This window comes from Cervus elaphus, chromosome 11 (genome assembly GCF_910594005.1).
Source record: "Cervus elaphus chromosome 11, mCerEla1.1, whole genome shotgun sequence".
Lineage (NCBI taxonomy): Eukaryota > Metazoa > Chordata > Mammalia > Artiodactyla > Cervidae > Cervus > Cervus elaphus.
In genome coordinates, this window is record NC_057825.1 from 38,854,007 (window position 1) to 38,880,848 (window position 26,842).

A 26,842-nucleotide genomic window follows, 5' to 3' on the forward strand; every position below is an offset into this window, starting at 1 on the left:
CACTTAACAAGGTTTCTTGAAATAAACAGAATAACTCGTACTTTAAGTAAACACTGAACTATAATCAAACTAAACAATGTCAGTTAAATATTTATCATCTGTATTGTCACAGAGAAAATATTCACTGTACAAAATTAAATGTAAACCAAACAGTTTGGGGACTATTTACTACTTCAACCTTTATCAGCATCTGTTACTTTTCATTACTTCATGTTGGGGGGTTAGAAGATGGGGAAAGAAGAATACTAAAGGGTAGCATGAAACCAGTGAAAATATAAAAGCTCCTTTTAATCTACCAAGAACATCAAACCCTAGGAGTTATACCTTGTCCTGGGCCCTAGAGAGCTAAGGAAGCAAACATATGCAAAGAGAAGGGGAAGCTCTGATAGTCTTTGCCCAAATATACTCACTTACCAATCACTAAGGGACATGGAAAAAATTTCAGCTCAGGTCTAAGAAACTCATGATAACATCCAAGGGATAATACCTGGGGACCCAGAAAACTAAATAAACTAGAAGTATATTAGCTGAAAAACAGAAAGGATAGCCTAATCACAGCAAATATTCATGTACATATAAGAATTAAAACAACAGTTAAACTGAGAAAAGATCTAAAAGAGAATGCAAGGGCATATTAATAAAATAAAAAGCAAAAACAAAACTAAACCTCCAAAACATACAGAGGGTAAATTTAGGTGGCTATAAAGTGATATGGTTCAGAGCATGTGCTTTACAGTCAGGCAGAGCTACATCTCATTATGTTTCTGCCATTTATTATGATCTTAGGTAAGTCAAGTCAGTTAACATCAATTAACATTATTATTTTTCCTGTATTTAAAGACACAGATGGTTCAAAAATATCAAGATGGTTTCAGGTAGTCTAAATAAAGATCAATCAAACAATGGAGTATTAAAGCTGTAAAAGACTTAAAGTATCCTATACCTAAATGAACCTTAAATGCATCCTGGAAATTGATTTTTAAAAATCACTAGCATTGGTCTATTGATCTGGGTGATAAACTACTTAAACAAACATAACAACAATAATAAAAACTACAGAGCAGAAAAAGTCAAAGTACTCCAAACTTTAATTAGCTGGATTCAAGTACTAAACTGTTATTTCCTTCTAAATTTCTGTCTTTAAAAAAGTTAACCTATCTTTTTTCTTATATTTCCCCAAAGTAGGAATTTATAAGAAATGCTTAAATGCAAAGACTTTATTTTGAAGCTTTAGCTTTGTGCACTATATAATGGGGGCTGCTTCCCAGGTGGCGTTAGTGGTAAAGAACCTGCCTGCCAATGCAGGAGCCATAAGAGATAGGGGGTTCCATCCCTGGGTTGGGAAGATCCCCTGGAGGAGGGCATGGCATTCTTGTCTGGAGAATCCCATCGACAGAGGAGTCTGGCAGGCTATAGTCCATAGAGTCACAAACAGTCGGACCTGACTGAAGCAACTTAGCACACACACGCTATTTAATATGCCTGTCTAAAGCAATGTCAAATCACTCTCATCTGTGTTTTCTAGGTGAAGTGTCAAAAAAAGTGCTTCATATTTTATATGGTACATTTACCAAGTGAAAATAAAGGGGTATATTCATAACTGGAAGTAAATATATTCTGGACAATTATAAGTAATGTAATAATGATAGTATAGAAGCAATTACAGTACAAAACAACTCTGAAAGAAAAGAACTTGCTTGCAAGGAAGAAATTCACACTGGCCAATTTTTGGTTAAATAGTTATTCTTTCTATATTACAGAAAATGTTCTAATGAGAGGAAGTGTCTGCCCCCTCTCCCATTCCCACTCCCTTCCTGCAAACGGAGAGGACCCACACTTAATGAGAAATGTTACTGATAAAGATATATATGTAATGATAGGGGGAGTAGGGAATTCAAAACCACTGTCCTGGAATAAATAAAACTCTTACCAGGAAATCTTAGATTTAAATGTGAAAATGCTCCAGATTAAATCACATCTCCCTTAACACATAATATATAACCTATTCTCGCCAAAAGATTGTTCTGATCCTACTATAATCCAAATTAGCATTTTAAGTAAGGAATATTCTGTACAGATCCCTGAGTTGTTAATTGAGAAGGAAAGGAAGGAATGGGTTGACAAACAATGAAATTTCCATCAGCTCTGATGCTTCTTTCCTTTCTAGGACAATGTAGACAGAGCTAAAAGGAGTGGCAAGGCCAAAATGCTGCCCCCTTCCACTTCTGCTGCTGCAAAGTTGAGATCGAGGCTTGCAATGAGCTAGGAATAATCCTTGCTCACATGAATCTCCGGCTCTTCCATCACTGACTTCATCACACATTATTTTATGCCCTGCATTTGTGTAGGTGAAAGATCATATGAAATTTTGAAAATATCTTTTTTAAAAGTAAAGCATAAGATTTTCATAATCTTGGGGGAAAAAAAAAACAGGAAGAAAATTTCCTATTTTCTATTAGGCCAAGTTACTGCCTATTAGAATAAAAATATTTATTCAGAAGAATATAAAATTAAAGTCTCTATACTGTTTCATTCATAACATCCAACATCCAATAGCACAATAGGAAAATGTGCCCACATGAAGGAAAACAGGCAGCCAACAGAAATTAAACCTCAGATGACTGAGAAGTTGCAAATAAAATGCTGAATGAATAATACAATGTAGCAAAAAGTTTAATAATCTTTAATCAATGGGAATATCCAGAAGATGACATAAATCACTGTGGTATCTGCCACGACAATGAACTGTGCTAGAACACTGGTCTCATCATCTTTGACTCTTTCAGCACATAACATTGTGTGCTTGTAGTTTTTAAATTTAATTTGAAATGTTTTTACTGTGCTTGTCTTTTATCATAGACATGACTCTAACAGATTTGTTTGAAAATCTATTTTAATGACATTCAGAACTAAAATTAGTATAAATCAAAAAACCATCAGAATTTAAAATAAAATAATAATAATAATTAGCAGAATTTGCAGAGGAACTAGGATTCAATCCCTGTCATTTGGGCTCCAGTGAATTCTCTCACTAATGGGTGTCCTACTTCTTCTACATTTACTTTTACTATTTTTTTACATATATAAATGGCACATATTGTTATGGGTGAAACCTAGAGTTGACAGGAAACAATTTTTCAAAATGTTTTTTTTTCCCACTTTAGTACAAAGGGAGTATTTTAGTAACATGTCATGATCCTTTAATACTTGTAAGTTTCTGATCAAGTAATTTCCTTTCTACAATTTATACCATAGCAACAAAATAATGGTAGACTTCTAAGATAGTCACACAGTTTTTAATCACACTTAATGACACTAAAATTTGGGACAGTGACAAAAGTTAAATAATAAGATAATGCTTAAATTATGATATATTAATATTAGGAGAGTGGACAAGTAGAGAGACATTAGTGTGGTCTGCAGAATTCTAAAATGACCCCTCCCCAAGATTTCCTGCCCTAATCCCCAGGACTGTGAATGCAGTATCATACCCATGATTGTATTCGGTTATATGGCAAAATAAATGTTGCACCTATTTTTAAGTTTACATATCAGTTTATCCATATCAGTTTATCCTGAGTTAACTAACTGGAAGATAATGTACATGGGCCTGATCTAATCAACAAATTCTTCAAGCAGAGTTTTCTCAGTTGGTCACCAAGGAGAAATTAGATGCAAAGCAGGAGGAAGGTCTGTTGGGCCATGCTGGCCTTGAAGATGAAGTTCAGAACTGAAAAATGCCCTCCAGTAGCTGAGAGAAGCCATGGCCAATAGTCAGCAGGAAAACAAGTCCTCCGACTACAAGGAAGCAAATTCTCCATAAAAACTGAAATGACCTTGTAAGTGTATATCCCATGACACCCAGGTCAGAGCCCAGCCTGACACTTGGATTTGTCTCATGAAAATCTCAACAGACAACTAAGTCAAATCTGCCCAGACTTTAAAACTGTGAATTAATAATGGGTATTGTTTTAAGCTGCTAAAAGAATAAAAAATTAAAAAATAATAGTAAGTAGTAGTATGGTGTTTGATAAATGGCATAAAATAATAATTTATGATTTAAATTAAACTTCATGAAGACTCCTAAAGAAATGTTAGGCTAAGTTACACACATATACAACTACAATTTTATCTTTACTTGTTCAAAAACTTTCAAATTCTGTCATATATTTTCTTGAAACAAAACCTACCTTCACTGATGACTGAAAGGTTCTGATCACTTGAATTTTCTGTCAACATCCATGCTGGGAGGATTCTTTTCCTCTGGGAAGGATTTGGCTGTTGCTGACTCAAGTCTCTACTTTCACCTATGAAAGACTAAAAGGCACCTATATATTAATTGCTAAAAATAATCCTGCATCCTTAATGAAACTTCACAACGATTTACTTTGAAGAAAGCTACCATTAAAAAACCCATCTGCAGCTGTGGACTGAACTAGTTAAATTTCTCAAAGGAAGAAATTCAACATTTCTATTAGCTGAAGGGTTGGTCTAGCGTGACCTCTAGAGCTTTACTTAAAAACAGGAAAAGCAGGTCAACGCTAGCAATTTTGTCAAGATATGTCTAATATCAGTTGTCTTCTCTCCTCAATACAACTTAGGTAACATGTTATAAATGGATGAGATCTTAAGTTTCTTACCACATTATTTACAGTGGTCTGGGTCTCTGCTGTTTCTATGCTTCTTCCCAGTTGTGGGGCACTGGGTGTTTTAACAGGCAAATCAACTGAGGAAGATTTTGGTGTTTCATTCAATATATCATCTTCATCAAGCATTTGACTATTTCTATAAAATACAATTGAAATTCATTTATTAATCATTTAAACTGAAAACACTTCTATTGTGTACCATGACATTCTGTGATTCTCCCAAGTATATCTAACTGATGAGTCATGCACTTTTATCAGACTTAGGAAGACAAAAAGCAGATTATAGTATACCAGAATAAAATACATAGACTAGAATATGTTCTTCATGTTCTGCCCACTGTATCACCATCACATTAATCTTCGCAAAGCACAGGCCTAGAAACCACAGCTATTTATAAGATGGGCAGTAGCCATCTCTATGAAGGATGAAGAGCTATTTACTTATTTAGTAAATAGGCAAATAAGTCCAGATTATCTAAAAAGGTTAAGATCACCTCCAAGTTTCCAAAGAGAAAATGCAAACTGTAAGAACATCAGCTAAACTAGTTAGGCTTTGAAGAAAAAACAAAACCCTGAGGTCAAGTTCACACACACCTGCTACTGAGGTCCTGGCCATTATAGCCACTTGTGAAATCTCCCAACTAGCAGTCCAACAAAGGAGCATCCAAGGTCATATGTGGAACATACTAGCAAAACTAACTGCCTCCTACTTGCTGCAAAGTGTGGTAAGATTACCCAAAGTTCTAAATCATTATTCTTTATGTATGCATAGACAGGAATCAACAAACTTATCTTTTTGACAATTTGAAAATGTAGATGGAAATACTACTCAGAAATAAAAAGGAAAAAAGTACTGATTATACAATATCTTGGGAATTTCAAAGGCAGTTTGCTAAGTGAAAGAAGCCAGACACAAAAGTACGTACCATATGAAACCATTTATGTGGCATTCTGAAGGTGTAAAGCTGAAAGGACAGAAATCAGACTAGTAGTCACCAGAAGCTGGGGTGGGGGAGAGGAATGACCACAAAGAGGCAAGACGGAATTTTGGGGGGAAATTAAAATGTTCTATATCTCATTGTGGTGGTTCTTATGTGACTATATAAATTTGTCAAACTACATCAAATTATACATTTAAAGGGGGTAAATTTTACTATGTGTAAAATGTTTCTCAGTAAAAGGGAAATTTTTAAAATGAAAGATATAAGATTTTTAAAATTTGTCTAGCTGAGAATAATTAGTGGCTTATCTTATTTGTTTTGTGTTATCTCCTAGTAATAACCTCCCTCAAAGGCAGACTTGAATTCACGGCAGGAATCAGTCAAAAAAAAAACTTAGACTAAGTTTCTGTGTAACACTACAGTTTTTGTTCATTCAATAAATATTTTAAAAATACCTAGTGCATGTTAGATACTACGCCAGATACAGGGGATTCGGAGTTAAAAATGTATAATAGTTTTACCCATAAAACTGCACTCCCACAAAATAGTCAAATCTTTTACTCTCAACACACAGGCGTGCTTCCAAATTCTAATTTTTTCCCTCAAATTTTCTTAACATTTATTTTATTTGAAAAATATTAAGAAACACTCTAGAGAAATGTTATGGCTTTTCACAACTTACAGTGTTAGAAATTGAGCAACATCATCCATTCCATTTCTAGTTTTTCTATTCTGACATAAATCCACTAATATACATCCTATGGCCATAGGGAAATTTTTTAGTATTTACCAAGAATAGACATAAGAACAAAAAACCCGACCCCCCAAAAAATTCTATTTAACATTTAGTTCCAAACAGGTCAAAGTACAAATGAGTTTAGTACACTTTTATTTAAATATAAATATTGCCACTGTAACATGAATATCTTCCTATTTTTAGCTTCAAATAATACTTCCTCGAGCAATCAACTATCACAGATTTATAATACAGTGAACTAGAATTTGTTAAAAATTAAAAACTTGGAATTTAAATAAACAAAGATAAATGAATTCTCCTTTTCTTTGGCAATAGTGATCAAGACATAATTTACATAATCATGAAATTCATGCTTCTAAAGTATAAAATTTAGTAGTTTTCAGTATATTCACAGAGTTGTACAATCATCACAAATATCTAATTTTGGAATGTATTCACTGTCTCAAAAAGAAATTCCATATCCATTCAGTTCAGTCGCTCAGTCGTGTCTGACTCTTTGAGACCCCATGAATCCCAGCATGCCAGGCCTCCCTGTCCATCACCAACTCCTGGAGTTTACTCAAACTCATGTCCATCGAGTCGGTGATGCCACCCAGCCATCTCATCCTCTGTCATCCCCTTCTCCTCCTGCCCTCAATCCCTCCCAGCATCAGGGTCTTTTCCAATGAGTCAACTCTTCGAATGAGGTGGCCAAAGCATTGGAGTTTCAGCTTCAGCATCAGTCCTTCCAGTGAACACCCAGGACTGATCTCCTTTAGGATGGACTGGTTGGATCTCCTTGCAGTCCAAGGGACTCTCAACAGTCTTCTCCAACACCACAGTTCAAAAGCATCAATTCTTCAGCGCTCAGCTTTCTTCACAGTCCGACTCTCACATCCATACACGACCACTGTAAAAACCATAGCCTTGACTAAACAGACCTTGTTGGCAAACTAACGTCTCTGCTTTTTAGTATGCTATCTAAGTAGGTCGTAACTTTCCTTCCAAGGAGTAGCGTCTTTTAATTTCATGGCTGCAATCACCATCTGCAGTGATTTCGGAACCCAAAAAAATAAAGTCTGACACTGTTTCCGCTGTTTCCCCATCTATTTGCCATGAAGTGATGGGACCAGATGCCATGATCTTAGTTTTCTGAATGTTGAGCTTTAAGCCAATTTTTTCACTCTCCTCTTTCACTTTCATCAAGAGGCTTTTTAGTTCCTCTTCACTTTCTGCCATAAGGGTGGTGTCATCTGCATATCTTAAGTTATTGATATTTCTCCTGGCAATCTTGATTCCAGCTTGTGCTTCTTCCAGCCCAGCGTTTTTCATGATGTACTCTGCATAAAAGTTAAATAAGCAGGGTGACAATATATAGCCTTGACCTACTCCTTTTCCTATTTGGAACCAGTCTGTTGTTCCATGTTCAGTTCTAACTGTTGCTTCCTGACCTGCATAAAGGTTTCTCAGGAGGCAGGTCAGGTGGTCTGGTATTCCCATCTCTTTAAGAATTTTCCACAGTTTGTTGTGGTCCACCCAGTCAAAGGCTTTGGCATAGTCACCAGAGGAGAAATACATGTTTTTCTGGAACTCTCTTGCTTTTTTGATGATCCAGCGGATGTTGGCAATTTGATTTCTGGTTCCTCTGACTTTTCTAAAACCAGCTTGAACATCTGGAAGTTCACGGTCCACATATTGCTGAAGCCTGGCTTGGAGAATTTTGAGCATTACTTTACTAGCTTGTGAGACGAGTGCAATTGTGCAGTAGTTTGAGCATTCCTTGGCATTGCCTTTCTTTGGGATTGAAATGAAAACTGACCTTTTCCAGTCCTGTGGCCACTGCTGAGTTTTCCAAATGTGCTGACATACTGACTGCAGCACTTTCACACCATATGCATTAGCAGTCACTTATTCTCTTCTCCAGCCCTGGCAACTGCCATCTACTTTCTGTCTCTAGGCATGTACATTTTCTGACACTTCATATAGATAGAATCATACAAGTTTTTGTGTATACAGTTGGTTTCAGTTCTTTTGTGTATATTCCTAGGAGTAGAATTACTGGGTCACAAGTAACTCTACATTTAAAATTCTGAGGAACTGCCAGAATGAGTTCCACAGATGCAGTAAAGACTTGCAACCCCACTACCAAAATATATGAGTTTCAATCTCTCCATAACCTCACCAGCACTTCTTACTATCTGTCTTACTGTAGCTATCCTAATGAATGTGAAATGGGAGCTCATTGTGGCTTTCATTTATATTTCATGTTGAGCATCTTTTTTCATGTGCTTATTGGCCAGTTGGGTACCTCCTCTGAAGAAATGTCTACTCAAGTCCAGTATGCATTTTGGAAATTGGGTTCTCTTATTACTGAATTATAAAGGTTCTTTATATATTCTGGATAGAAGTCCCTTATCAGATACATGACTTGCAAATATTTTCTCTCATTCTGAGGGCAATCTTTTTACATTCTTGATGACATCCTTAGAAGTACAGAAGTTTTTAATTGTGATAAAGCCCAATTTATCTACTTTTTTGCTTGCTTGTGCTTTTGGTGTTACATCTAAGAAATCACTGCCTAATCCAAGTGTTTTTTCCTATGGATTTCATAGTTTTAGCTCTTTTAGTTAGGTCTCTGATCTATTTTTATATGGTGTGAAGTAGGAGTATTTTGCATTTGTCTCAGCACCATTTGTTATTCTTTTCTCCATTTAATTGTTTTGGCACTCTCATTGTAAATTAATTGGCCATAGTGCAAGGGTTTATTTCTGGACTGTCAATTCTATTCCATTGATCCATATGTCTTTCCTACACAAGTATCACACTGTCTTGATTACTATAGCTTTGTAGCTGGTTTTGAAACTGAGAAGTGTGAATCTTCCAACTCTTTTCTTCCTTTTAAAGATTGCTTGGAAGTCCAGTACTTGCGTGCTACAATTACTGAAGCCTATGCACCTAGAGCCCGTGGTCCGCAACAAGAGAAGCCACCACAGTAAGAAGACCATGTACTACAACAAACGGCAGCCTGCACTCACCGGAACTAGAGAAAGCCCACACACAGCAACAAAGACTCAGCACAGCCAAAAATAAATATGTAAATAGTTTTAGCTCAACAAAAATAAAGATTGTTTTGGCAATTATTTTTAAAACTATAGTCTGTTGTATTTAAATATAAGTTATATATTTTGTCTTTAATACAAAATATATTAATATGAATGAGCTAGACCTAAAAGTTTAAAATAATTATAAATAAATTATAAACATGCATGTTTTCATACTACAATGGCATTTTCATCAACATTTCATTATTTTGTCCAAAATTAAATAGTGATTAAAAGTAGCTATTTAAATGGAAACTAAGTATTGAGCACTTTAACAATTTGAAAGAAAAAATAATTTGGTACAAATGATTTACTTCCCTTTCCTCAAGAATGTTTTAAAGAAAACAATCACTCCAGAGAGATAATGTTGTACTTGCTTACCAGCAATGAGATTCAGATGAGGAAAATATTATAAAGTATTTCATTCATGTATTCAAGAAACCAAGGAGGAGAAGGGGGCAACAGAAGATGAGATGGTTGGATGTCATCATCAACTCAATGGACATGAGTTTAAGCAAACTCTGGGAGATAGGGAAGGACAGAGAGGCCTGGCGTGCTGCAGCCCATGGGGTTGCAAAGAGTCGGACATGACTGAGCAACCGAACAACAAAATGGCTGCTAAGCACCCACTACTGGGAAGGCAACAGGAATGCAAAATTAACGTTGGCCCTTCTATATGGAATACGTCATAATTTAATTGAACTAAAATATAAAACTTTTTTTTCACTTTCTCTTACTTTGAGTTGTGAAAAAAGTACAGCTTTTCGTACAATAATCTCATTATTGTACAAATTCATATACAGAGTGAAAAATGAACACACTAGAGCTAATGTGTATATACCCATAAGCTCTAAGTCAGTTATGAACGGGCTTTATTTATACAGACTCTAAATACTACATGAAAAGCATGCTAGCATGAGTAAAATGAGAACCTGAAGAAACGACAAGCTTTTGCACTGTTATTTTGTTCTTCAAACCTCTTTCTTAAATTCATAGCTGGTTGGAAGAAAAAGTTTATAATGAAATCAGGGTCCTTATAACTTACACAAAGCACATGTTTTCTATTCTTATTCAAATTTTAAAATATTTCGACATGTATTATAAAAGTAAAGAGAGATTAACTGGACTGAGGTATCCCAGAGGTTCACATCTCCACACCCAACTGCCTGCAAACTCTACTGCTGGAAACCTCAAAGAACTAGTAAGACAGGAACACAATCCCATCCATCAAAAACAAAAAGAAATAAAAGACTATATATTTTATATATATATATATATATATGTTACAGATGAAGGAGCAAGGTAAAAACTACAAGAACTTAATATATGGAGAGGAAACAGGGAACCTATCAGAAAGAATTTAGAGTGATGACAATAATGTCATCTGCAAATAAAGACAGTTTTGCTTCTTTCAATAGGATGCCCTTTGTTTCTTTTTCTTGATTTACTGGATTGGCTAGGACCTCCAGTAAATGGATATCTCTGTTTTGCCCCCAACAGTAGGGAGAGAACTTTCCAATACTTCACTATTAAGTATTTTTTTATAGGATGGAAACTTCCTTCTTTTCCAAGTTTTCTCTAAGGTTTTTAAAAATTAATCATGAACATGTATTAAATTTTTGTCACAACTGCTTTTATGCATCTACTGAAATGACAGTTCTTTAATCTGTTATAGAAAATTTCATTGATTGATTTTTACATGATAAACTCACCTTGCAGTTCTCAAATTTCACTTGGTCTTTTTACACATTGCTGGTTGTGACTTGTAAATATTTTCTTATAAGGAATTTGTGTCTATATTTACTTCTTTTGTAATGTTCTTATCTGATTTTGCTATTAGGATTATAAAAGCTTCATAAAATGAGTGGTGAAGTGTACTCTCTTCTATTTTGGAGAAAAAAGTATAATAGTGGTATTATTTATTCCTTGTCAGTTAAAAAGAATTCACTGGTGAAGTTCCTTGTGGGAAATTCTTAAATTAGGAACTCAATTTCTTTAATGAATATAGGATTCATCAGATTTTCTATTTCTTCCTGTGTCAGTTTTTGTAAATTGTGTTTTTCAAGAAATGTTATGTATTCATTTAGGCCATCAATTTTACTCCCATAGAATTTTAAAGAATAATTTCTTCATTATTCTTTCAAGTTCTGCAGGATCAGTAGTGATACCCCCTGTTCCACTTCTGGTATTGATAATTTGTTTCCCAGCTTTTTTTTTCTTTAGTAAGCCTTACTAAGGTCTCATCAATTTTATCAGTCTTTTCAAAGAACTAACTTTAGGCTTTGTTGATTTTCTTTGTTATTTGTCTATGTTCTATTCACAGATTTCTAGTCTTATTTTTCTTATTATTTCCTTTTTGGGATTAATTTACTCCTGATTGTCAATCTTCTAAAAGTAGAAGCATATAGCATTCATTATATAGCTTTCCTCTCTCCTAATAAAAGTATTTAATATAAATTTTCCTCTAATGCCTACTGTCATAAATGTTTCTGTTATGCTTTCAGTATTATTTTGTTCAAAATGTTTCCTAATTGCCCTTGAGATTTCTCTTGGACCCATGGGCTACTTGGTACGTGCTGCTTAATTTCAAAATACTTGAAGATCTTCCTAGATATTGTATTTTTATTGATTTTTAATTTAATACCAATGCAATCAAAGAACATACTCTATCTAATTTTGCCCATCTACTTCTATAGGTCCAATTTAAATATTCTATAATTTAAAAGCTAAACAAAGGCAAATAATCTGCTAATGACTGCCTCAATAAAACTCACTGCATTAATTATAACTTTACATCAGCTATTTATTGTAATGCCTCATTTCATCAGTTTCCCTATTTTATATTTTCTGTTATTCTTATAAGAAAGAGGAATTACACAAGTATAGTCTAAACCAGAGGTTAATACCTTAAGAAAATTTTTAAAGTTAAAAAAAGAAAAGATTAAGAAAGTATAGTCAGTTTCACATTAAATATCCTGATTATTATTTGATGGAAAAAGCATTCTAAACACAGTGTTTGTAAAAGATGCAATATATAGAAGCAATCACTACTGAGGCATAAGCTTCCAAAACCAACTGTTTTCTAGAAACACACTCACACACACACACACATCAAGAAAGACCTACACTGCCACCATATTTAAATTTTAGAGTGGTTTCAACTGAAGCTTTTGTGGATAACTGAGGAATTAGATTACAAATATCATTACTTTAATCACACTTCATCAGGCAATCTTACCTTAAAGTACACTCCATTTCCATTTCAGAATGTGTAGACAAGACACAGAAAATGTATTTGTCAACTAAGAAAGAAAAACGATCTCCAGGATTCAACCAGCACCACATATTTGTCTTCAATGGTAAGAGCTGGCTCTTCTCAGAAGACTGATAAAAACATGGATTTGTGTGTAGCTAACAAATTTAAAAAACAGAATACAGTGATGTTATAATTCAAAATCATGACAAAAATACAACTAAATATGAACTGATTCAAAATTTTAGTGTCAAAACAATTTTAAGTATAAATTTACACTGAAAAGTCTAATAAATTTGGCACTTCAAGGAACCACATAATTATAATCTAACCATACAAAAAATTAGTTGTATTATACTTCTGATTTCTCTAGGAATCAAAGAAAAAAGCAAAGTTATTAATTAACTGGTTAAAAGATACTTTGCTTGAGAGATGACTGGACATTGGAAAGAGAAACATGAAAAATAACTATCAGTAGGGAAACTGCGTCCCCCAATTTTTATCCAAAATTCACTAATCCCTTGAAAATTCTTTACTGTTTATTTTCCCCTAAGAATTACTATAATTAAAAATGAGAATCTATGGGAAGGAAAATTCTGACCAAATTTCTCAAGCAAACAACATACCTTATTTAAAAAAAAAAAATCCTCACAGAAGAATCTTATTTTGTTTCAATGAAACTCCCCTCTGAAGATCATCATCCATATTCAAATTGCAAGAAGCAAATATATCTCACTGTCAAAACTATTACAATAGCCACTATTTTGAGTTATGTTTCCACTAATTACCTCATGTTAGCAAAGACAAGGAGAGCTGCCTCCATAACTAAGACCTATTGAAAGGCATCTTAAAAATTCTAACTAGAATCAAACTGAAAGTAGCCATTTCCAGATAGCCTTCTTGTCATCCATACTACTGGGTCTTTTAAATAAATAAGCTTTAGCATATAACAAAGCAATCCACATTAATGCATATTTTCTTTTCTTTTTTTTTTTAAGAATTTTATATAGAGCAACTCCCCCTACCGCCCATCTGTCTACTTTATCAGTTTAAATGACATTTTTTTCTGGAGACATCAACCATCTCTCCAGCACAGCAACATAAACATCACCTTGAGATTGACATATGCTGAACATTCTCAATTTTTCTATTTATAATTCATTAATGCAGAAAGTGAAGAGGAACTAAAAAGCTTCTTGATGAAAGTGAAAGAGGAGAGTGAAAAAATTGGCTTAAAGCTCAACATTCAGAAAACTAAGATCATGGTATCTGGTCCCATCACTTCATGGCAAATAGATGGGGAAACAGTGGAAACAGTGTCAGACCTTATTTTTTGGGGCTACAAAATCACTGCGGATGGTGATTGCAGCCATGAAATTAAAAGATGCTTACTCCTTGGAAGGAGTTATGACCAACATAGACAGCATATTAAAAAGCAGAGACATTACTTTGCCAACAAAGGTCCGTCTAGTCAAGGCTATGGTTTTTCCAGTGGTCATGTATAGATGTGAGAATTGGACTGTGAAGAAAGCTGAGCACCGAAGAATTGATGCTTTTGAACTGTGGTGTTGGAGACGACTCTTGAGAGTCCTTTGGACTGCAAGGAGATCCAACCAGTCCATCCTGAAGGAGATCAGTCCTGGGTGATCTGATCCAACCAGTCCAATGAACACTGGAAGGACTGATGCTGAAGCTGAAACTCCAATACTTTGACCACCTGATGCGAAGAGTTGACTCATTGGAAAAGACCCTGATGCTGGGAGGTATTGGGGGCAGGAGGAGAAGACGACGACAGAGGATGAGATGGCTGGATGGCATCACCGACTCAATGGACATGTATTTGAGTAAACTCTGGGAGTCTGTGATGGACAGGGAGGCCTGGCATGCTGCGATTTTCATGGGGTTGCAAAGAGTCAGACACAACTGGGCGACTGAACTGAATGTATCTTGAGACAGAAGCATATTTTCATTCATACATTAAAACCTTTTCTGACCCCAACCATTTAAACTATCTATAGGTGTTAAGATATGTCTTATTCACCGTGAGTTTGAAAAGACTTGAACTGAGTATAAATTCAAAAGGTAAAACCTTCTGTTACTACTGTAAAAAATACTAATTAGAGAAAAATTAAGAAAGCTTATAATAGGCTTCTTTTTAAATGTATTTTGAAGTTCTAGAAATGCATTAGTATTTTTTTTCTTTTTACCCCTCAAAAATTTTCTTTCCATTGGGAAACTCAGTTTAAAATTTTTATTAAATATAGTTACTTTCTCTTTTAAAAAATCTTAATCATTTATGGAATACAAACTAAGTAAAATATAAGTAAGTTTAGAATATTATTATAAACATGAAGCAAATACTGTTATTAACTTTGGTATATTACTTTCCATTATATTTTTGATTTATTTTTTAAAAATGTCTATTTCTACAGAAAAAGAATAGGGTATTTAAAGGGTAAATATATTCTGACTTAGTTTCTATATTAAGCCACAGCAAAATATCCACAAACTTTTACTCAACATCTATAACCTTTTTTCATTCCATTCAAATGTCAAGTTCCAGATCATTTACCTCTGAAGAATACCAGGTCCATTTCTCTTTACCATTTGCAGTCATGGCCCTAGTTCAAGCTCTTACCCACTGTGTACATTTCTTACTTGTGCTAACATCACATCAAGTCTCCCAGTCTTCTATCCCCTCACAGCTTCCCAGATTACTTTTTACATTTTTCTACATAAGCCCTCTAAGGCTTCTCCAATATAAAAAAGCATAGAAATGAAGGATCTTCATAAACCTACAGAGGTTTCCATCCCCAACTTCCACCTTCATACACCAAAATCTTTGCCCTATACATACAATCTTTGATCCAATCATTAAGACCTACTCAAAAATGCTCTATTGTTTACTACAGCCTCAGTAATGTCTTATCCCAACCACCTTTCTCGTTAAACTACTGGAACCAGTTTCTATCAGTCAAAGATTACCTATAATCATCTGACAAATCACCACTAGACTCTAAGGTCCCAGGGTGCAGATAATTATCTACCACAGTTCTTACAGTCTATGATTAAAATGACTACAGGTGTCTCTAGTAACAGGAAGAATCAATGATATTTCAACTGTCAGTCATTAAATGAATAATCTCAGGAATGGTTCCAAATAGTTTACTACAAGAAGTGAGGCTGGCAATCCAAAGTACTTACTAAAAATGCTACCTGTTGAGTCACTTAAATAGATTCATCCCTAAAATTGGTTAATTCCATTTTCTACAAGACACCATATTGTATGATTTTTTAAAATTATAATCTATACAATTAGGTAAACTAAATTTTAAACAGAATCCACTTTCATCCTCTAAAAAGCTCCTGGTGGCCAATAGCTCAGCACATGAGCTTACTAGCTTTCAAAATTCCAAGAAAATCACACAAGTAACATTAGCTGTAACTTCATATGACTTCATCTGCTCAAATACCATAATATACTTTTAAATTAACCACAGAATCATAGAATTTGGGTAGAGGAATCAGAAAGTATTTAGCTAAATTCTTTTTAATGGCTGAGTAATATTCCATGGTGTATATGTACCACAGCTTCCTTATCCATTCGTCTGCTGATGGGCATCTAGGTTGCTTCCATGTCCTGGCTATTATAAACAGTGCTGTGATGAACATTGGGGTGCACGTGTCTCTTTCAGATCTGGCTTCCTCGGTGTGTATGGAAAATGACTATATTTTAGAAGCTAAACCATCCAAACAGTACATTTAACCCAGGCCTGTGGCTAGTGTGGGGGGTGGGGAGTGGGGGAGTAGAGGGGTAGGTAGGGTGGGGAGCAGACCCACTACAGGATTGGGAGTATTAAAGTAAAAGCTGCCAGGAAAATAAGCACTGCTACCTATAAGCTCAATTTTTAAAAAAGAAAAAACTCTGAAAGCTGCAAGGAATATAATTTATCTAGTTCCAGCAACTGAATTTCATGAGGATCTAAGTCCTTCCCAGGTGTATCTGCAAGGGGAAACATTTCTATTTCTTGTCTGTGCTGAAAAAGATAAAAAAGCAGTAAAATAAAATTTGGAGGAAAGGATAGAATTAGAAATTAAAAATAGAATATATATATATTTGGTGTGTGTTAGTCGCTCAGTTGTGTCTGACTCTTTGCGGCCCCGTGGACTGTAGCCCACCAGGCTCCTTTGTCCATGGGATTCTCCAGGCCAAGAATACTGGAATGGGTTGCCATTTCATTCTCCAAGGCATCTTCCTGACCCAGGGATCAAACCCGGGTCTCCTGCATTGCAGGCAGACTTTACTGTCTGTGCTACTAGCTGTTGCTGCTGCTAAGTCGCTTCAGTTGAGTTCGATTCTGTGCAACCCCATAGGCGGCAGCCCACCAGGCTCCTCCATCCCTGGGACTCTCCAGGCAAGAATACTGGAGTGCGTTGCCATTTTCTTCTCAAATGCATGAAAGTAAAAAGTGAAAGTGAAGTCGCACAGTCATGTCCGGCTCTTAGCGACCCCATGGACTGCAGCCTACCAGGCTCTTCCGTCCATGGGATTTTCCAGGCAAGAGTACTGCCATTCCCCTCTCCTCTGAGCTACTACGGGAAGCCCTTAAATTTGGTAGGTAATTATTTCACTGGGCTTCCCTTGTGACTCAGCTGGTAAAGAATCCGCCTGCAATGTGGGAGACCTGGGTTTGATCCCTGGGTTTTGGGAAGATCCCCCTGGAGAAGGGAATGGCTACCCACTCCTGTATTCTGGCCTGGAGAATCCCGTGGACTGCATAGTCCATGGGGTCGCAAAGAGTCGGACACAACTGAGCGACTTTCACTTTATTTCACTGGGTCAGAGTCATTTTACAAACTATAATAATATAAAATTTTACAAACAAGATGGCATAAGAATAGAGATGCAGTGTAATTTATGCAACATTATATTCCTAAAAAGAGCTGTGAATGTTTGATAGTTTCTAAGTTATAATTGAAACAACCTTTCATTATGTTATCAGCCACCCCTAATTTTTCTCTCAATGTGGCGCTCTGGCATACGGTTAGAGCTTTTGAGTGCTTTCGCACGTTGCTGGGCTTGGAAATGTTCCCTGTTATTCCTCAGCCTTTTAAGTGAAGCCTACCCTTTCTTGATATGTCATGGTAACCAGTGAGGAATGCTGGGTATCGGGAAGGACAACAGTCAAAATACGAATATGCAGAGTTTCTGCCTGAACTCTGAGGTTTCCTTCTCATAGGTTAAGATAAAATGAGTATTTGAAAGATTCAGATGAATCTCTAAACAATATTATATAATGATACAGCCCTAAGTTTACAAAAGCTAAGATGTTAAATACAAAAGCATAAAATTCTAAGAGAAGAAAAGGTTAAATATTTAAGAAAGGAAACTGATTATATGTCTTTAAAAAGACATCAAAAACCCAAAGTCAAACAAAAATCAACTTGAGTATTTTTTCCTCAGCTGAAAGCACTTAATATTTAAATGTAGGTGGTTAAATACTAAGCATTTAGCAAATCCATCCACAAAGTAGGCCAATCTGTGTGGTCCATCATTATCTTTTTCTTTTCCTAAAAATGTCCATACCAGGAGATCCCAAAACTAAGCACAAAAGTGACATCTCAAGAGATCTGATGTTTGATCCTATAATTAACATCTAAATAAATATTACTCATTCAGTAAGCTAAAAAAAAAGAAAAACTATGTCAAACTATGTACACTCCAACTAAAAAGCCATGTATACAAGAAATCCAAAAGATAGTTTTTTTAAGTAATAAAGTAGACAAAAATCTAGTGCTATTAATAAAAAGGGAGAATATATATAGAATATTTGGAATGAAAACAATGACATAAGTACTCATAAAACAAAACTTTTAAAAATTAATAGAATACTATAAATACTTTAATATCAATATATTTATAAATATGGCCAAAATTGACAACTATCTTAAATGTACACTAAACTGACTTTTTAAAAAAAGCATGTATGTTATGTGCACGTGTGGCCTGTTTAAAAAGTGTTTAATAACAAAAAAGAAAAGCAGACTGAATTAGACTTATATTTAAAAAATATATTCAATAACTAAAAATCTTTCCAATTCTTTCCCCAAGTCAGACTTAAATGTATTTAAAGATTCTTCTTAAAATTCAAACTCTGAGACCAAAAAAAGATGGAAGGCTCTGATTCCTTCAATGAGGCTAGCAGAAAAGGGCAGGGAAAATACTGGCAAACCTAAACCCACAGTAAATAAAAGATACAAGCTACCTGTATGAGAGGTATACATGAGGTATGTGCCTTTTCACAGATCCATGTGATTATAAATATGAAGTTAAATGAGTATGCTGTATTCTTGAAAGTGGTACAAAGGATGCATTATCCCCGAAGGAATGGAACTAAAATACAAATCAATTTCCTATAGCTTTCTCTTGGAGTTATTAAATATTAAAGAAAGATTAATGTGTCAAAAATTTAAAAAAGCTCTTCAATAGTGTGTGTTTTTTTTTTTAATTTAGAAAGTTGTTTGTTTTTTTTAAACAAAATGAGTTCGATGGGGGTTGCACCTGGAAAATAAATTTCTTAAACTCCATATACATGTTTCAAATCTGCTGGGTCCCACGTCCATCTATGAACTCCCAGGCTGCCAGTATCATGTGCAGCATACTAAAGCTACACTATCTGAACAGCTTATTAATTCTGCATAAATCAGGTCAATCAATGTGTCAACCTGTAACAGACTGCACACTTTTAACTGAACATGGCAAAATATTCATTCTCTTGAACTTTTATTTTCCAGATGCAACCCCCATCTAACTAAATTTTTTCTTCACCTTGTACGCTTGACAGCTGAAAAGACCATAAATAACACGGGAGTAATAATGGGTCAAAATCTACAAAATAAAGTACTGTTTTGGTGTGGGAGTTGTCATGAGGCTATGTTGAAGTGACTTTAATTATGTGGGATATTGAGTTTTTTTAATGGATTGAATATCCATTCAAATGATTTTGTTCAGCCATTTACATTAATGAGCATTTAAATGCAACAGATACCATTTCAGGTGACTTAACATGAGTGAATAAAAGTCAATGCTATTGGGAAAAAAATACATAAATAAAAAAAATAAACAAAATGAGTCGTGGAAAAGCTACTGTAATAGCTATTTTACAAGTACAGTCTTAATTTCATGGGATGAAAATAACAACTCAGAAATTTCACTGTGCAATAGGAAAAATACAATCACTCAAAGCTATATATTTTGAGAACCAATATGAAATGGCAAAAAATAAATATCTTTGCAATTTAAAGTTACAGAATTACTCCTTCAGTCATCCAAGAACCAAGAAGTAAGTTTTTATTAAAATGAAATAACACCCGGAGGATATAACTAACCACTGGTGATACAGTCTTTTATAGAGAACACTGTCATTTTGCCTTCATAATGCATTTTCTCCCTGCTGATACCAGACTGTAGATTAAATTTAAATGACACACAAAAAAGCTAACATCATCTCCTCATGAGTTAATATTATCTCCTCATGCACTATTTCCTAGAACTACTAAGTGCTACAGCCTTTTCTAAAGGGAAATATTAGAAGGGGAAAAAAGACAGATTCATCCAATCTAAAAGTCTAAATTAGCTCTTGCCCTAATTGTATTCATGTATCACTGACAAAGCTACTTTTTTGTTTAATTTGAGGGAAAGCAAAAAAATATTTAATTACTTACACATAACATTACAATATTTAATTACATAAACATAACTGTGAAATATATAGCTTATGGAAGGGATCATCATAACAAAATATTTGCTACATTTATTTATGCAATTTTACAAAGCTTTTTAAACTAAAACTTCTCAACATTTTATTATAGTGCATATATAATCTGCTTTAGTAGATCAAATAATTTGAAATTGACTAGGAACAGAGAATAAGTGATATTTAGCATTATGATAAAGACTAGAAGTTATCTGTCCATCTCATACTCATTACTACTGATCTTAAATTTCATTACCAAAGTCTGTATTAGAATTCCTCTAAATTTCTCTACATTACACCTTGAAGGTACAGCAACAATAAGAGGCTGATTGAATAAATAAATCTATTTCAAGGGGATAGTTATTTTATTGACACTATATTAATATAAACAAGAAATCAAGCATTACATAAAGCAAAGAAACTACACATATGTCACTAAATCCAAGAGTCAGTTTTCCTTCAACTAATGTTAATTTAATAATTCTGGGAATAAAACAAAAACCCAATTAAATATTTTTCTAAAAGAGGAATCAAATTCTAGTACCAGAACTGCACATTTCCGTAAAAAAACTTTTCTTGTATCTTCCAATGTTTGGAAGTCTGGCATTACAGAAATAACTGCTGTAGTATTCATAACTTTTTTCATGTTATAAATATTCCATATTAATTTTTCAGAGCAGTAACTAATGTAAGGTAATATGTGTAGACCCACCACCCAGTTTAAGAAGAATATTACCATTACCTTTGATGTTCCCTGTCTTTCCTATTCACTCTCTTCTCAGTTCCCTCAGACAAAACTACCCTGACTATTGTACTTAGGGTTTCCTATTCACCACCTATGTCTGACCACAGAATATATTGTTAATTTTGCAGGATTTTTAATCTTATATAAATGGAGCCATACTATATATTCTTCCAATGCATGCTTTCATCATTCAATACTTTGTTACAGATTTTAATCTATATTTTCTCAGCTTTCACAGTATCTTCATTGTTCGGTATTTCATTAAGTGAACATATCACAATATATTTATTGATCTTACTGTTGGTGGAAATTTCTGTCGCTTCTGGTGTTTTGCTATCATACAATTTCACTCTTACAGCTCTTATATATATCCTGTATATGTATGAGGTCTGGCTTGGAGGGAATACAAGCTTTCAACTTCTGGAAATAACACTAAGCTATTTTTCAAAGTGGCTGCACCATTTGAGCTCCCAACCACAGTTCATCACTATTCCACTTGTTCTACATCCTCACCAACACTTAAATTGTTAGACTTTGTATTTTTGCCAATCTGTTGTGTGTACAATGGTATCTCACTGTGGTTTCATTTATTTCCCCAGCTAATAAGAAGACTGTACGCCTGCTTTTCATGTTACTAACCATCAGATTTTCATTTCTGTAAGGTGAAACTCAAGTCTTCAGCCCATTTTTCTACTGGATTACCTTTTTCTTATTAATTGAAAGCATTTGCTATAAATTTTGGATATCATCCCTTTGTCAATTTTACATGTTTTAAGTATCTTCTCCCTGTGGCATTTTTCATTTTCATTATATTTTGATCAGCAAAGGTTCTTAATTTTAATGTAATTGGCTTTTTCTTTCCAATCTTTCTTTTACAGTTTCTGCTTTTTATATCTTATTTAAAAATATTTCCCGGAGAGGAGCCAAGATGGCGGAGGAGCAGGACGGGGAGACCACTTTCTCTCCTACAAATTCATCAAAAGAATAACTGAATGCAGAGCAAACTTCACAAAACAACTTCTGATCGCTAGCTGAGGTCATCAGGCGCCCAGAAAAGCAGACCATTGTCTTCGAAAGGAGGTAGGACAAAATATAAAAGATAAAAAGTGAGACAAAAGAGCTAAGGACGGAGACCCGTCCCGGGAAGGGAGTCTTAGGCGGCCTTGCTTGGGCTAGGGTCCGGGCCTGAGTGCCCTGAGGACAATCGGAGGGAGCTTCTGTGAGGTGCCAACTTGAACTGTGGGAGACCAAAAGAGAGAAAGAAAATTAACCGGCCGGAACACACTGCCGGCCGTTCGCAGAACAAAGGGACGGAGAAAGTCCCGAGAAGAGCTCGCAGGCTGCGGACCGGCCCAGCCCCGCCGGAGGCAGGAGGCAGGGGGGAGGGGAAGGTCGCGGCGAGACACAGGGCGCAGGCACCCGACCGGCGTGGGCGGGGACTGGGGCTGGGGACGCAGAGGGCGGAAGGCGCGCACACCCGACTGGCGCCAGCGGAAACTGAGACTGGGTCCGCGGAAGGGAGTGAGTGCGCCACACCTGGGGATAGTGCGCCCATCAAGCCCCTCGCTGCCTGGACCGCTCTGACGGGGAAGGCACAGAGAGAAGGCGCAGCTTTTCCTTCCGCGCTTTTGTGTAACACCCGAGGGCTGGAACCTAGCGCAGCGCGGGGCGCGCTCCGTATAGAACAGCCGGGAGCCTGAGCAGCGCAGACGGAGAAAGCAGCGTCAGCCCCTCCCGGCAGCGCCAGCCCGCCCCCGCAGGGCCAGCCCCTCCCCGCAGCATCAGCCCCGCCCCGCAGCGCCAGCCCATCCCCGCAGCGTCAGCCCCTCCCAGCAGCGCAACGGAACTAGCTACCTGAATAAGAGCCCACCTCCGCCCGCCTGTGTCAGGGCGGAAATGAGGCTCTGAAGAGACCGGCAAACAGAAGCCAAATAAACAAAGGGAACCGCTTCAGAAGGGACTGGTGCAACAGATTAAAATCCCTGTAGAAAACACCGACTTCACCGGAAGGGCCCTGCAGATATCGAGAAGTGTAAGCTGGAACGAGGAGCTATCTGAAACTGAGCCGAACCCACACTGACCGCAACAGCTCCAGAGAAACTCCTAGATATATTTTTACTTTTTTTTTTCTAAGTAAGGAAAAAAAAAAAATTTTTTTTCTTTTTATATTTTTTCTTTTTTATTTTTTCTCTTTTATTTTCCTTTAAAATTCCCTATTACTCCCCCATTACTCCTTAACTTTCATTTTCATAGATTTTTACGATTTTTTTAATTAGGGGGAAAAAAAATTTTTTTTTTTCTTTCTTTCTTTTTTTTTGTTTTTTTTTCTTTTTTTTCTTTTTCTTTTTTCTTTTTTTTCCTTTCCGTTTTCTCTTTTATTTTCTATTTTTCTTTTTCTCTTATTTCTTTTAAAGTCCTCTAGTACTCCTCTACTACTCTTCATTTTCATTTTCACTACACTATAACCTTACAAAAAAAAAAAAAAAAAGAGAAGCCCTATCTTTAAACCGAAGATTATTCTCTCCCAATCTTGACTCTCTGTTTTCTACCTCAGAACACCTCTATTTCCTCCTTTCCCCTTCTCTTCCCAATCCAATTCTGTGAATCCTTGTAGGTGTCTGAGATACGGAGAACACTCTGGGAACAGACAGCTGTGTAGATCTGTCTCTCTCCTCTTGAGTCCCCCTTTTTCTCCTCCTGCTCATCTCTATCTCCCTCCTCCCTTTTCTCCTGTTCATGTAACTCTGTGAACCTCTCTGGGTGTCCCTAACGGGGGAGAATCTTTTTGCCATTAACCTAGAAGTTTTATTATCAGTGCTGTATAGTTGGAGAAGTCCTGAGACTACAGGAAGAATAAAACTGAAATCCAGAGGCAGGAAACTTAAGCCCAAAACCTGAGAACACCAGAAAACTCCTGACTACATGGAACTTTAAGTAATAAGTGACCGTCCAAAAGCCTCCATACCTACACTGAAACCAACCACCACCCAAGAGCCAGTAAGTTTCAGAGCAAGACATACCACGCAAATTCTCCAGCAACACAGGAACATAGCCCCGAATGTCAACATACAGGCTGCCCAAGGTGACACCTAACACATAGACCCATCTCAAAACTCATTACTGGGCACTCCATTGCTCTCCAAAAAGAAGAAATCAAGTTCCACGCACCAGTACACTGACGCAAGCTTCCCTAACCGGGAAACCTTGACAAGCCAATCGTCTAACCCCACCCACTGGGTAAATCCTCCACAATAAAAAGCAACCACAGACCTCCAGAATACAGAAAGTCCACTCCAGACACAGCAATCTAAACAAGATGAAAAGGCAAAGAAATACCCAACAGGTAAAGGAACATGAAAAATGCCCACCAAGTCAAACAAAAGAGGAGGAGATAGGGAATCTACCCGAAAAAGAATTTAGAATAATGATAATAAAAATGATCCAAAATCTTGAAAACAAAATGGAGTTACAGATAAATAGCCTGGAGACAAAGATTGAAAAGATACAAGAAATGTTTAATAAAGACCTAGAAGAAATAAAAAAGAGTCAATTAAAAATGAACAATGCAATGAATGAGATCAAAAACACTTTGGAGGGAACCAAGAGTAGAATAACGGAGGCAGAAGATAGGATAAGTGAGGTAGAAGATAAAATGGTGGAAATAAATGAAGCAGAGAGGAAAAAAGAAAAAAGGATCAAAAGAAATGAGGACAACCTCAGGGACCTCTGGGACACTGTGAAACGCCCCAACATTCGAATCATAGGAGTTCCAGAAGAAGAAGACAAAAAGAAAGGCCATGAGAAAATACTCGAGGAGATAATAGCTGAAAACTTCCCTAAAATGGGGAAGGAAATAGCCACTCAAGTCCAAGAAACCCAGAGAGTCCCAAACAGGATAAACCCAAGGCGAAACACCCCAAGACACATATTAATCAAACTAACAAAGATCAAACACAAAGAACAAATATTAAAAGCAGCAAGGGAAAAACAACAAATAACACACAAAGGGATTCCCATAAGGATAACAGCTGATCTATCAATAGAAACCCTCCAGGCCAGAAGGGAATGGCAGGACGTCCTGAAAGTAATAAAAGAGAATAACCTACAACCTAGATTACTGTATCCAGCAAGGATCTCATTCAGATATGAAGGAGAATTTAAAAGCTTTACAGATAAGCAAAAGCTGAGAGAATTCAGCACCACCAAACCAGCTCTTCAACAAATGCTAAAGGATCTTCTCTAGACAGGAAATGCAGAAAGGTTGTATAAACGTGAACCCAAAACAACAAAGTAAATGGCAACGGGACCACACCTATCAATAATTACCCTAAATGTAAATGGGTTGAATGCCCCAACCAAAAGACAAAGATTGGCTGAATGGATACAAAAACAAGACCCCCATATATGCTGTCTACAAGAGACCCACCTCAAAACAAGAGACACATACAGACTAAAAGTGAAGGGCTGGAAAAAAATATTTCATGCAAATGGAGACCAAAAGAAAGCAGGAGTCGCAATACTCATATCAGATAAAATAGACTTTCAAATAAAAGCTGTGAAAAGAGACAAAGAAGGACACTACATAATGATCAAAGGATCAATCCAAGAAGAAGATATAACAATTATAAATATATATGCACCCAACATAGGAGCACCGCAATATGTACGGCAAACACTAACGAGTATGAAAGAGGAAATTAATAGTAACACAATAATAGTGGGAGACTTTAATACCCCACTCACAACTATGGATAGATCAACCAAACAGAAAATTAACAAGGAAACACAAACTTTAAATGACACAATGGACCAGCTAGACCTAATTGATATCTATAGGACATTTCACCCCAAAACAATCAATTTCACCTTTTTCTCAAGTGCACACGGAACCTTCTCCAGAACAGATCACATCCTGGGCCATAAATCTGGTCTTGGAAAATTCAAAAAAATTGAAATCATTCCAGTCATCTTTTCTGACCACAGTGCAGTAAGATTAGATCTCAATTACAGGAAAAAAATTGTTAAAAATTCAAACACCTGGAGGCTAAATAACACGCTTCTGAATAACCAACAAATCATAGAAGAAATCAAAAAAGAAATCAAAATATGTATAGAAATGAATGAAAATGAAAACACAACAACCCAAAACCTATGGGACACTGTAAAAGCAGTGCTAAGGGGAAGGTTCATAGCATTACAGGCTTACATCAAGAAACAAGAAAAAAGCCAAATAAATAACCTAACTCTACACCTAAAGCAATTAGAGAAAGAAGAAATGAAGAACCCCAGGGTTAGCAGAAGGAAAGAAATCTTAAAAATTAAGGCAGAAATAAATGCAATAGAAACTAAAGAGACCATAGCAAAAATCAACAAAGCTAAAAGCTGGTTTTTTGAAAAAATAAACAAAATTGACAAACCATTAGCAAGACTCATTAAGAAACAAAGAGAGAAGAACCAAATTAACAAAATTAGAAATGAAAATGGAGAGATCACAACAGACAACACTGAAACACAAAGGATCATAAGAGACTACTACCAGCAGCTCTATGCCAATAAAATGGACAACTTGGATGAAATGGACAAATTCTTAGAAAAGTATAACTTTCCAAAACTGAACCAGGAAGAAATAGAAGATCTTAACAGACCCATCACAGGCAAGG

The 26,842-nt window shown here is 35.9% G+C and overlaps 1 protein-coding gene across 5 annotated transcripts in view; it reads right to left on the reverse strand.

Moving 5' to 3' along the window:
• APLF (aprataxin and PNKP like factor) overlaps nucleotides 1–26,842 on the reverse strand; it is a 103,848-nt gene that overhangs the window by 57,304 nt on the left and 19,702 nt on the right. For 4 of the 5 annotated variants that reach the window (XR_006343467.1, XM_043917610.1, XM_043917608.1 and 1 more), the window contains 3 exons: nucleotides 12,666–12,838; nucleotides 4,641–4,785; nucleotides 4,191–4,317 (listed from right to left, as the gene is read on the reverse strand). Coding sequence is in view for 4 of the 5 variants with exons in the window: in XM_043917610.1 (XP_043773545.1) it covers nucleotides 4,191–4,317; nucleotides 4,641–4,785; nucleotides 12,666–12,838 (445 nt within the window). In the remaining variant the exon portion in view is untranslated. The remainder of the gene's footprint in view (nucleotides 1–4,190; nucleotides 4,318–4,640; nucleotides 4,786–12,665; nucleotides 12,839–26,842) is intronic. The other variant, XM_043917611.1, reaches the window with a different exon arrangement.